Source organism: Zerene cesonia, chromosome 15 (assembly GCF_012273895.1).
Source record: "Zerene cesonia ecotype Mississippi chromosome 15, Zerene_cesonia_1.1, whole genome shotgun sequence".
In the NCBI taxonomy this organism is placed as follows: domain Eukaryota; kingdom Metazoa; phylum Arthropoda; class Insecta; order Lepidoptera; family Pieridae; genus Zerene; species Zerene cesonia.
In genome coordinates, this window is record NC_052116.1 from 4,740,627 (window position 1) to 4,753,607 (window position 12,981).

Sequence of the window (12,981 nt, forward strand, 5' to 3'; positions counted from 1 at the left end):
TCACAATTTGACCGCTTCCCATCGATAGATTACAATCAAGCGAAAAATGATGCGTTAAATTGCAATCATAATGATACGATTCACAATGTATCGATAGTTTACAATCTTACTAGATAGATTGTAATATAACGATGTTTACAATCTTACGGTGACATATATACCACATATGTTGCTTGCGAAAAATGTATTAGAACGCGTTTTCCTTAGTTAGACCCAGTTTCAATAAGTTCATCGTCGGCAATAGAGCTGGTGGGTCGTCTGATAGTAAGCGCCACCACCGCCCGTGACCATTTGGAGAAGCGTGCTCGACTACTTCATACAATATACATATTTACAGTATGATTTATAAAGACAAATTTGTTTTAGGTTTACCTATATGGTATTTAACTTTATGCCTACTTGCGTCGTGGTTTATCATTTTTGTCATCGTTTCGCGCGGTGTGAAGAGTTCAGGCAAGGCTTCGTACTTCCTGGCGCTGTTCCCCTACGTCATCATGATTATCTTGCTCATCAGGTTTACAAACTATCTGCCTAATATTTGTTAACTTATATCTACAAATAAAGATTATAAATGAATCGACTTGCATATGCTTAGGCTTTTTGATTCTTTTTAATTACAATTATGTTCATTATTATATGATTGAATAGGTTACTATACTCTAAAAACAACTCTGTTATGTTTTTAGCACAGTACTTTTGCCCGGTTCGGGTACTGGTATCTTATACTTCATTACTCCACAATGGGACAAGCTTTTGGAATTGAACGTAAGTAGATAGGTACTAATGCTTTTTTTTCTAATGAGGTATATGTTGGTCTAAACAAATGACTATAAAAAAAAACTTTGAAATAAATTCCCCACATAATAGTCATAAATTTATAAGCTCAAGAAGGCTTACATTAAAATTTAAATCGTTAAGCGAATATTTATTATAACTGCAATGATTGTATTTTTAAAATGCAGTGGTGGCTCAGTGGTGAGAACCTCGGACTTAAAAACCGGTAAGTCGGGGTTCAACACCAGGCGAGCGTGCAGGAAATAAATTGATTTTTCAATTTATCTGCATATGTGGATAACATCACACTTCTTAAAAAGGGGAAGGAAAACATCGTGAGGAAACCGGCATGTCCAAGAATCAAAAGTTCAACGACATGTGTCATCTGCCAACCCGCAATTGGCCAGCGTGGTGGATTATGGCCTGAACCCTGAATCATAGGAGGCCTGTATCCCAGCAGTGGGAACATATATAGGCTGATGATGATGATTGTATTTAACAGGTGTGGTATTCAGCGGTGACGCAGGTATTCTTCTCGTTGTCAGTGTGTACCGGAGCTATTATCATGTTCTCTTCATACAATGGCTTCAAACAAAACGTTTATAGGTAAGAAAAACAGTTTGTGTACACAATTAAACAACGAATTACAAACATCTTTACCTTCTCCTTATGAATTGTATAATATGTAAAATATCAAAGATATTGTTCAAGTTAGGAAAGTATTAATACTATATTGGAGTATCAAAATTTTATGTATGTCACAGGAAATTCCCAAGGGAATGAGATGTTTCACCACGGTTAAAGGCGTCTCATACAAAAAAATAACATACCCTCTATTCACTGTGTTTCACACTTTTGCATTCGAATTTAATAATGGATTTTTTTAGGGACGCCATGATTGTTACGACCCTGGACACGTTCACAAGTTTATTATCTGGTATTACCATCTTCGGTATTCTTGGCAACTTGGCGTATGTTCTAGAAAGAGAAGTGGAAGATGTTGTTGGTTCAGGCGGTACTGGTCTTGCATTCGTTTCCTACCCTGATGCTATTGCTAAGACGTTCCAACCACAGGTAATATATTTATTAATTAAATTCATTACTTACTACGTTTAACGAAAAGGTTGCACATTTACAAAAAAAAAAAGAAAAAGGGGCTATATAGTGTTATAGAAATGCATTTGTAGATTGTATAATCTTTTTACGCAGTGGTGGCTCAGTGGTGAGAACCTCGGACTTCAAAATCGACAAGTCGGGGTTCGAGACCGAGCGGAGCGTGCAGAAAATAAATTGATTTTTCAATTTATCTGCACATGTGGATAACATCACCACTGCTTGAAACGGTGAAGGAAAACATCGTGAGGATACCGGCATGTCCAAAAATCAAAAGTTCGACGACATGTGACATCTGCCAACCCGCACTTGGCCAGCGTGGTGGATTATGGCCTGAACCCTCATAGGAGGCCTGTGTCCCAGCAGTGGGAACGTATATGGGCTGATGATGAATAACCTTTTTGCGATCTAAATAATATGATAGGTCGAATTCCATGTTAGAATTCATAGTTTTTCGTGAATTAATCGTTGATTTACCTTTATTTCAGTTATTCTCAGTATTATTCTTCGTTATGATGTTGGTCCTCGGAGTGGGCTCTGCAGTAGCTCTTCTATCAACGATCAACACAGTGTTAATGGACTCTTTCCCACGAGTGCGCACAATCTACATGTCTGCTATCTGCTGTACATGTGGTTTTGCTATTGGACTTGTTTATGTTACGCCGGTTAGTTTACCTATATTATCTTTATTTAATTTAATAGAAAACTCTCTGTAAAATGGGAATTAATTCATGTCTGCTGCCTACTTTATTTCTCAAGATTAAATTGGTTACAGGGGGGTCAATACATTTTGGAGCTGGTCGATTACTACGGTGGTACATTCCTTGTTCTGTTCTGCGCTATCGCAGAAATCGTTGGAGTATTTTGGATTTATGGTAACTATTATATTTTTATTTAATATTTATCGTATATACAGTAATTTTGGAAAATATTCAATATTTTATTTAGTTGACTTTATAGCATGAAAATCATTTATAAACGTAAATATTCAAAGAACAAAAAAACCATGAGACGAGTTTTAGACGTCATATTTTATTTTTTCAAACGTCTTAAAATTTTCAGGTTTGGAAAACGTTTGCTTGGATATTGAATACATGCTTGGAATAAGAACATCGGTCTACTGGCGGTTTTGCTGGGGAATTATCACTCCTGCTATTCTGATCACCGTATTTATTTATGCATTGGTATCGGTTGAAGCACTCGTCTTTGGTTGTTGTTACTATTATCCTACTGCTGGTTATGGTGAGTTTTAGAGTAACCACGCGTACCCAAAGGGTTAAACGCCATGCCCTTTTACTAAGACTTTGATTTCTGTCTGTCTCTCCGTCCGTCTGTCACCAGGCTGTATCTGAAGATAAATCGTGATATACGGACAGCTAAAATTTTCAGAAATAATGTCTTTCTGTTGCTGTTGTCGAGGTTAAGCGATGGTTGGCGCGGTCATAAATTGGAAGGGCTATAAATTTTTTGCAAAACTGCTCTTTATCTTATTTTTATTGAAACCTTAGTGACCCATTGTGTGTCCGATTTGCGATTGACTTTTTTTTCTTTATAATATGGTATATGACCTACATACGAGGTATACATCTCCAATTTAATTTATTTTGCAATACTTATTCATAATTATTTTTCAGTTTCGGGTTACATGATGCTCGTCGTTGGTATATTGTTTGTACCGGTGTTTCTATTTATCGCATTATATAAATATAAAACTGGAAACCTACTTGAGGTGTGTATCTTTTTCGTTTGTCTTTGTGACTGATTATATCTAGTCATGTGTAAAGGAAAGTGTTAACGTTCAATTATTTCACAGACATTGAAGCGTACATTCAGTCCAAAGTCGAGTTGGGGTCCACGTTCGGCGAGTGATAAGCGAGGATGGATTCAATTTAAAACTGACGCTAAATCCGCTAGGCGCGAACAAAGAACGTCGTGGGGTCGTCATATATGGCTCAGTTTATCCGGTGGATATAAAAGGCCCTTATAATTATAAGTCAAACACAAAATAGTACAAAACATTATTTATAAGCAAATATTAAAAAAAAAAATGTAGATATAATGTAATAAAACGTAGTATTACTAACGTACTAACTATTTACTAATTTGTGAAATTACTAAAGTTTTGTATATTAAAAATATGTACACCATTACCAAGTCTCACCAAAAGTTGGTATTGATTCATTAATTAATTTATTTATGCCATTTCTTTTAGTTTAATATTATAAATTATAATGACTTATGAATTTTGCATAAAACCCTACTCAGCAGTCTGGGACATATTTTGACATTTTGCGGGTTTTTGCTTTAAATATGCCTAAATTTTTAGAGTAAACGTCAATAGTTCCTGCCCAAAAACTTCCATCAGTGAATACATTTACTGAGCCACATTAAATTGTCTAAATAATAATTAGGATTATAACCCTACCTATCAACGTAAATTATGTTTGTATGGTATACGAATAGGATAGTCAAATAAATAAGATTTGAATTTCATATTGCATGCATTTATAAAACTTTAACTAATTTATTCACACTGGTATTGATTCGTAGTTAAAGATTATGTTAAGTTCATGATATAATAATATTTTAATAATCTACTATATAAAAATAAGTCGGGTTTTCCTTCCTGACGCTATAACTCCAGAACGCACGAACCGATTTCCACGGTTTTGCATTCGTTGGAAAGGTCTCGGGCACCGTGAGGTTTATAGCATAGAAAATTCAGGAAAAAATTCTGCAGAAAAGCGGGAAAGTCATTTTTCACATACAACCACCTGGTGGCGAAACGGAGTTCGCCGGGTTTGCTAGTGTGTATATATTTTATTCTTATTTCTTGTACTTACTTGTTCAAATTGATATTACTAAAATGTGATATAAGAATATTTTTCATACCTAATTGTAAGTTTTAATTTTAATGGGCGTCTGAAAATCAGCGTTGTCTGATGCTCTCGAGTATTGGGCAGCAATAGCTGAGTCGCAGGCTTTTCCTTCTCTAGAGATATGTAACTTGAATTGTATTTTATATCAATGATGTTTGAAGCAATAAACGACTTCTTATATATAATCTATCACGCTGGCCAAGTGCGGGTTGGCAGATGTCCCATGTCGTCGAATTTTTGATTCTCAGACACGCCGGTTTCCTCACGATGTTTTCCTTCACCGTTTCGAGCAGTGGTGATGTTATCCACATGTGCAGATAAATTGAAAAATCAATTTATTTCTTGCACGCTCGCCTGGTCTCGAACCCCGACTTATCGAATTATATTATACTATGTTTTGAAGTCCGAGGTACTCACCACTGAGCCACTACTGCTTTTTAGTATTTCACGCCTTTACAATCTGTATTCAGTCTTTAGGATACATAAAACTTGCATCGCAGACAAAATAATGTATCTACAACTGCCTAGATTAAAAAGCTCTTTTACACAGCAACACCTAAATGTACGTGGCCACACTCATTCACAAAACCATGAAATACGTAGATGTTTTATTAAGAATCCAAGTCTCTAGTAATACTTACTTGTAAAACTAAAGAGATTCTAATAAAATTGCTCTTATCGTGGGATAACGCTAATATCAAGCTATTTGGTAGTACTCAACTCTTTTAAAAGTAGATACTTTCAAGTATTAAATTTATAAAATTTTCTCAGATAAGTTAACTGTTTAAGTATGAAATTTAATAATATCAGTATGTGCGCGCTATGAGCGTCGCTGTGACCAAATTAATTATGTTATTCGTTTAATATATAGTTTTATGTTATCTGTGCTTAAATGTGGCCACAGGACATGTATTGCCCAGTGCGGTGTACAACCATGTTTGTATTTTATCGTTAAACTTTTAGAACCTAGAATTTTTATGGAAATTTTGTGATTCCAATGTATCTTACAGTAATAAAGATTTTCATAAATTATTATTTAGAACTCTGTATATAACGAATACAGGGAGGTCAAGGGGCTTATTCTGGGCTACCTCATTACCTCATACCTCGTTTAACGACAACGGAAAGATATCTTATTGATTTTGTTATTTTAATAATATACGTATACGTAATATACGTATATTTTATGTATATAAAGTACAGTCCCTACTTTTATTTATAAAATACCTACTTGAACATGTATCTATATTATTTAAATTAACTTCTTGTTTCTTGACTACGACTGTGTGACTGGCGCCAAAGCTGAACCGTTTATGGTGTTACTTACTTGTACTTTTGTCTTTTTTTTTAGTTTTAACATTAAACTTTTCTTCAAATGCATATGTTTATATTATCACCTAGTTTAATATATTTAATAACCGAAAATAGAAACGAATTAGGCGACATTTTTCACCCAGTGACAGCATAATGTCGGGCTTTGGATGTACATACAAGTAAATAATACCCTAAGTATTATGGGCGACGAAGAGCACTTGCATTAGGTGACTCGTTCTGCTCGCTTGCCTGCTTTTCATATAATAAAAAATCGTAACATTAACACAATCGCATCCAATCAAAATTCCATGCCAAATACGTGGTGTATTTGGCATGGAATTTTTCGCCTAATTATGGACAAAGATATATTAGATATATGTCTTTGTCTACAGATTCTATCAATAAATTGGAATGGCATAATCACCAATTATGATAAGATAATTATCTAATCTAATTTGCTGAATAAAAATAATTAAGCAATTGACATTTGTTTATTTTACTTATCTACCTTAAGATCTAAGTATATAAACAGTAGAACTTCGATAACCTAAAAACCATCAACAGTATCATTCAGGTCGCTATATTGACGTTACCGTTAGAATGACTAGGTTGTTTATTAGGTGGCTGCTTCATTTTACAATTGACAAGTGCATCGATCCAATCTGTTTACGCTGAAATACTGATGTTGCCTGCTCTACTATCTACCTAATTTTCAATCCCAATCCTACTGACATCTGAATTAACCTACTTTACTCTCTAATAGCTCTTTCAATATACTTCTACCCAGTATTCCCTTTTACTAATCTAAATATAATCCCCTTTCATAGGATTTTAGGCAGGCACCTGAAGATTAAAAGCTTGAACTGAAAGCGAATTCGAGGTTCTCTTAACATTTATCACGTTGATTGCCTTAAACTTAATCTATACTGAAAAACCACTATGGATATTGTAAAGATAAATGTATAATACGTTATACGTTGATAAAAATACGTTTATAATATAAATTATTGATGTTTAATGTTATAAACATTATTTTTTTTTTGTATATAATATAAAATTAGTATTATTTGATAGGGGTATTATCTTTAGATTATACTCCTTGGCTGACGCATTACCAAGGGGATTATTATTTATTAGTTAATTGCGCATATCCTGCCCTGACTGGGCCTAATTTCATATATACTATACATCTTTACATTTTTTCATAGACTCACACACAGACAAAACGCTGATCGTAGAAACCTGACATTTGGAGATTACGGTCTAATTTTTACGTATGCATCCAAATAGGAGGAATTATTCGATTCCTGTCTTAACATTACGTATGTACTCTGTACTTAAAATTAAATATGCATTAATTATATTTAACGGAAATTATACCGTAGATGATTTGAATGAAATTTGATATTAATATTAGATACTTTTCCGTTTTTTGGATTAAATCATATTTCATTATGACTCATTTTTGAAAACTTCATCCAATTATAAAAATTAATAACATAAAAATTCAATTAATAGAATAACATTCGATTATTCTAGGGACGAAGTCTCGGGCAACAATTAGTAATACAATAAAAATACAGTCAGACATCGGCATGACTTTTATTTTCAAAAATGACTTAGTCGTGAGTACTGCATAGAGCTTTGATATAATCTAGGTGATTGGTGATTTCATTAAATAATTATAAGAATGACGCGTATGTCTAGTAATGTTTCAAAGCTAAATATCACAAAATTTCAAGGTTAATTGAAAATGTATCGGTAAGTAGGTATATTTATCAGTTATAACTCAAGACCTGCTGGACGGATTTTGTGGAGAATATCATGTTGAATATCATGTTGATACGAGCAGGAAGGACGACAAGTAGGTTTCGCCAATGTATGAATTAAATATGTATTTATATTTATGTATTTCCTATTCATTTGCTAGATACAACGCTAGGGCAAGTCGTCTTCCAACAAAGTTTAAGTTAGGTTACCTACCAGCTGATAACCACCCGACACGAGAGATAAAACATAAATACAGAAAAATTCTATCGTTTACCAACAACCTTAAAAAACAATTACTTGTAGTTAATGGATTTTCCTTATACCTTATAGATACGGAAAATCAAAAGGCAAATTATTAATATGAATATTTTTTTTATACCTAGATAAGATATTATATTGATTGTTGTAAAATATAGTTCTCTATGTACAAAGGTCAATCTTATGTATTATTAGGTAAAGTGAAAGACGGAAAAAATGTAGAAGTATAATTTGAAGAAATTTAATCAGATAACACTATTAACAGAAACTTTAAGTAGGTAGGTACTACCTAAAATCTGAAATTCAATTGCACTGAATCCCTTTTGAAGCGTTCTAATCATATTTTGTAGACAGTTGGGCTATGTTTTTAGGGTTCCATACTAAAGGCTTATACCCTTACTGAGCCCTATCACTAATGCACAGACAGACGGACAGACAAGTCGATGTCCATCTGTGCATCCCCGTACCATCGAGATTTCATAATATATATATATATACTTCAGTTAAGCAACGGATGGCGCGGTTATTAATTGAATGGGTGAAAATTTTTTAGCATATTAAGATCTGTAGCTTATTTGCACGGAACCCTTAGTATCGCGAGACAGGCTTGCACTTGACCGTTTTATTTTTATTATTATTTTTTTTTTCATAATTATCATTTACGTAATTTATATGATTCTTCACCTAACAGCACTTAATTTTTTATAAGACGTGAAATAAAATTTTATACATTTCTTCGTTTTGCTACTACGACCACAGAAAATAATTCATATTAGTTTTTGGGGCATATTTTAAGAGCAGATATATTAAAACGAAAATGTCATGATGAAGAATAAAGATGTGCCTAGATATACTAAATTTTGATGAGATACAAGGTTCTAGTATCTGTCATTTAAAGTAATGTCAATAATGTTATTATCAATAAAAATAAACATTTTCATATTAAAAGTAATTGGATATCTGTATACCTATAACCAAGAATATGGGGTTACTCGTGATGCATGCAGCTGAGACTTTTACGCATTTTTCTTGTAATCTTTAGAAAAACAATACGATCATTTGTTAAAATTGAATTAAAATAATAGTGGTGCGCTTGCCAATTTACGTATTGTTACGATAAAAAGTAAATTAAAAATAAGAGAGAACAGCACGTGCTCAAAAACAACCCCTTTAATCTAATCAAATAAAATTACACGCGTAAGCAAAGCTTGTAAGAGATAAGGGGACCTATCTGATAAATGTTGTATAGACGAAGATATCACTGCTGACCTCCAAAAATCCGCTTCGTAATTATTACTCCATTGAATAACCCATAATCAGATTCTTATGAAGACTAATTTCCGATAGATGCTAAGAAGTGAAAATTTAGTTTAAAGGTCGAGGTCGATATATTTATGGATTGTGAGCATACTATAGAAGTCATCAATCTTAAAAAATCAGATGGTTATCTAGTAACACTGCGGTAGGTAGTACCGATTTATTATCTATCTACATGTTTTGTTATATTGTTGTCAATATCGTCCGCAGATCGGAAGCTCATATTATGCAGTCCAACATGCATGTATCTGGTTGTCAAAAAAACTTCAAAAATATACAAAAAAAAAATAACTATTTTATACTTACGGCCTACAAACCAAATGAGTGCCAACGACATACTACCACATTTTAAATTAACACTCATTGAAGCCCTGCAGTGGGATCAAATATGACTATGATGTTTGTTATTATAAACTAGCGGTACGACAGGCCAAGCCGGGGCGGATATAGCCTATAACCTTCCTCAACAAATGGGCTAGCTAAAACATTGAAAGAATTTTTCAAATCGGACCAGTAGTTCCTGAAATTAGTGCGTTCAAAAAAACAAACAAACTCTTCAGCTTTATAATATTAGTATAGATTTACATAGTCATCCACATACTATTTAAACTACTGGATGCTAATGTTTACATTATATGGATAATATTTAAATTGACTATGTCGTCATTATCTGAAAACATTAAGGATAAATATGATACGATAAAAAATGATTACGATATCAGCTTAAATATGTTTTAACCATATCATAATTTAAGCAAATGAAGTTTATTCGCTCCTGAATCTACCGCTCGCGCGGATAGTTTTGCGAACATGGTAAATATTGAATAAAAAAAATAATTATTTATCATTACCAATTATGTACAAACTAATGATTTTTTTTTTTTAATTTTGTAGGAGCCTTCAAGAGCAAATGTAGAAAATGGAGAAATTAATAAAGGTTTTGAAACTAGCCCCGAATCAATTAATGGATCTGAAATTAAAAAAGATGTAGAAACAGAATTAGACAAAAAATTAAGGGTGAGACTAAAATTTTTGTATTTTATTTTGTATATATGATATATTTTCTAATATAAAAACGGTATTATAATTCTGGGTACTATGGGTTAAACTACTATGGTTAACAGTATAGATTATTCAAAACATCAAAGAAACAGTAACTTTATGTTAATAATTTCTTACTTTGAACTAAATTGATACAAAGCATTGCTTGATATTGTAATAATAAAAAAATAAAAAGCTTGAAAAATTCATTTAGTTACGAGGATTGTGGCAAAATATTAATATATTTGTCTTACATATACGAATTTTAAAACCTAACAAAGTTCTAACAAGGATGCAACGTTTTCAATAATGTGTGACAATTTAAAAGTATTTTGTTATTTTAATACAGATTTTTTTATTAGTTTAATACAGAAACAATTTTATATAAACATTAAATAACTAGCAAAAGCTACAACTACAGTAATCATCATTTCAACTCAATATGCTTGTTATTATTTATTTATATCATATTATTTATCATTAGGCAGGTATGGAAAACAAATCTTAGTGTTCTTTTTTTGTAAATGAAGCTGTCGAGTACCGATGTTCTACGAACAGCTACGGCTACGGCTACGAATTAATTCTCAAACATACATACCATTTTACCATCGAGTAGGTAGTTTCTAACCTACGTGTGATGTTTTTGTAACTGTATAAAATTTTTCGAGTAAAATATGAGAAAACTTTCTCTGGAGTGAAAGTGGATAGATAACGTTGGACAATAGTGCAGTTAGATTCGTTACGCTATTTAATAGCGAACAAAAATATTAATTAATCATAACAATATTTTTTTTAATAATAAGTAAGTAAATGTTTGTGAATTAATTGTTTAATATTGATTGTTTTAAATCTAGTTAATAAGAAGCTTCACAATAAAATTTGATGGCGCTTTTCCAATGAAACCTTCGTCACGTATAATAATATTAGTCAAATGTCCTTGTAAAATTACATTCAATATCTTGAATCCAATTGAGGGATATAAAGTTTGTATTGCTGATAAGGTCAATTTATAACTATAATCAATCTTTATGTATTTGTTTTTGTACAGTTGTGTTACTGATAACTAAAGAAATTATATTTATCATAGGTACATACAAACGCAACATGACGCAGTTTTTTCGATACCTCATGTAATGCAACGTACAAACATTTTTGTACAATTTGCTATGTAATGATCAATGAAATCATTTTTAAATTCGACTTTCAGATGAACAACGAAAGACTCAGCAAAAGACCAAAATGGGACAATCAAATAGAATTTCTTATGTCTTGCATCGCTACATCAGTGGGTCTCGGGAACGTATGGAGATTTCCATTTGTTGCTTATAACAATGGCGGTGGTGCATTCCTTATACCATACATTATAGTACTTTTTGTCGTAGGCAAACCCATGTACTACCTCGAATTAGTGATCGGACAGTTTAGCAACAGCAATTGTGTAAGAGTATGGGCATTATCACCAGCTATGAAAGGTACAATTGGTGTAGTATAATATCAACTTAAATAAAAACTATCAGCAAATTTGCGATATGAAAAATTACTAATAAACAAACGCAACTAAAAACCTTACCATTTCTAGGTACAGGATATGCTCAGACCATGGGTGCTGGTTACGTGCTTTCGTATTATGTTTCCATCATTGCATTGTGCCTATACTACTTAGCGATGAGTTTTAGCTCCACTCTTCCCTGGGCGCTCTGCGACCCCTCATGGACAGATTGCGTACCTTCGGGAGAGATCGTGAACATGTCAGAAATACAAGGCAATGCAGTTAGTAGCGCTGAACTGTACTTCACGTAAGTATATACTGTTTTATTGTTTCGTATCAAAAATATATTCTCTCTTTTTTGTTATCCTTAGTATCCCTCTCATCCTATTAAAAGTATAAATGCGAAAGTAACCCTACATATCTGTCTCTTCTTGTCGCCTAAACCACTGATCCGATCTGGATGAAATTTGTTACAAAGATATTTTGAGACCCGAGAAAGGATATATAGGTAGGAAGGATTTTATCCAGGAATTCTTAAGGAAACGGGAACTATGCGAATAATCCTGGGACTGCTTATCTCTTCACTGTTTTACGCGGGCGATACCGCGTGTGGAAAGCTAGTATGCATAATTTTATATCTAATAAGTAGATAATTTATATCTTTCAAATTTTGGCCAATATCCATGACTTAGTTTTACCAGTACTGTAATCTTATAAATGATTTTATTTTTGCATAATCATTTTTATATGAAATTAGCTTTCTTTGACCCATTATTTATATTTTTACATAAACATAGGTAGTATTTGAAAACAAAAAACGAATTTTCAGGAAGACAGTTTTGCGGCAGTCCGATGGGATCCATGATGGTATCGGTGAGTAATAGGAAGATTTTATAATTTAATTAATTATGGACAAATTTCAAAAAGTCCTTTTACATAAATACATAGTACATATTAGTATATACATCATATTATGACCTTAGTTTAAAACTGCTTTAAAACATGTTGTTCTTTTTAGGTATTCCA

The 12,981-nt window shown here is 32.7% G+C and overlaps 2 protein-coding genes across 2 annotated transcripts; both read left to right on the plus strand.

Moving 5' to 3' along the window:
* The first annotated feature begins 25 nt into the window (after window positions 1-25).
* LOC119832377 (sodium-dependent nutrient amino acid transporter 1-like) lies at window positions 26-3,910 on the plus strand. The gene is made up of 9 exons (XM_038356048.1): window positions 26-514; window positions 687-765; window positions 1,277-1,380; window positions 1,662-1,848; window positions 2,376-2,552; window positions 2,663-2,762; window positions 2,950-3,129; window positions 3,522-3,616; window positions 3,701-3,910. Exons 1-9 carry the CDS (start codon window positions 339-341, stop codon window positions 3,872-3,874), a joined length of 1,272 nt encoding a protein of 423 aa, XP_038211976.1. The 5' UTR covers window positions 26-338; the 3' UTR covers window positions 3,875-3,910.
* A 5,753-nt stretch (window positions 3,911-9,663) lies between these two features.
* On the plus strand, window positions 9,664-12,266 carry LOC119832478 (sodium-dependent nutrient amino acid transporter 1-like). The gene is made up of 4 exons (XM_038356145.1): window positions 9,664-9,669; window positions 10,320-10,442; window positions 11,674-11,938; window positions 12,046-12,266. Exons 1-4 carry the CDS (start codon window positions 9,664-9,666, stop codon window positions 12,264-12,266), a joined length of 615 nt encoding a protein of 204 aa, XP_038212073.1.
* Window positions 12,267-12,981: the final 715 nt, after the last annotated feature.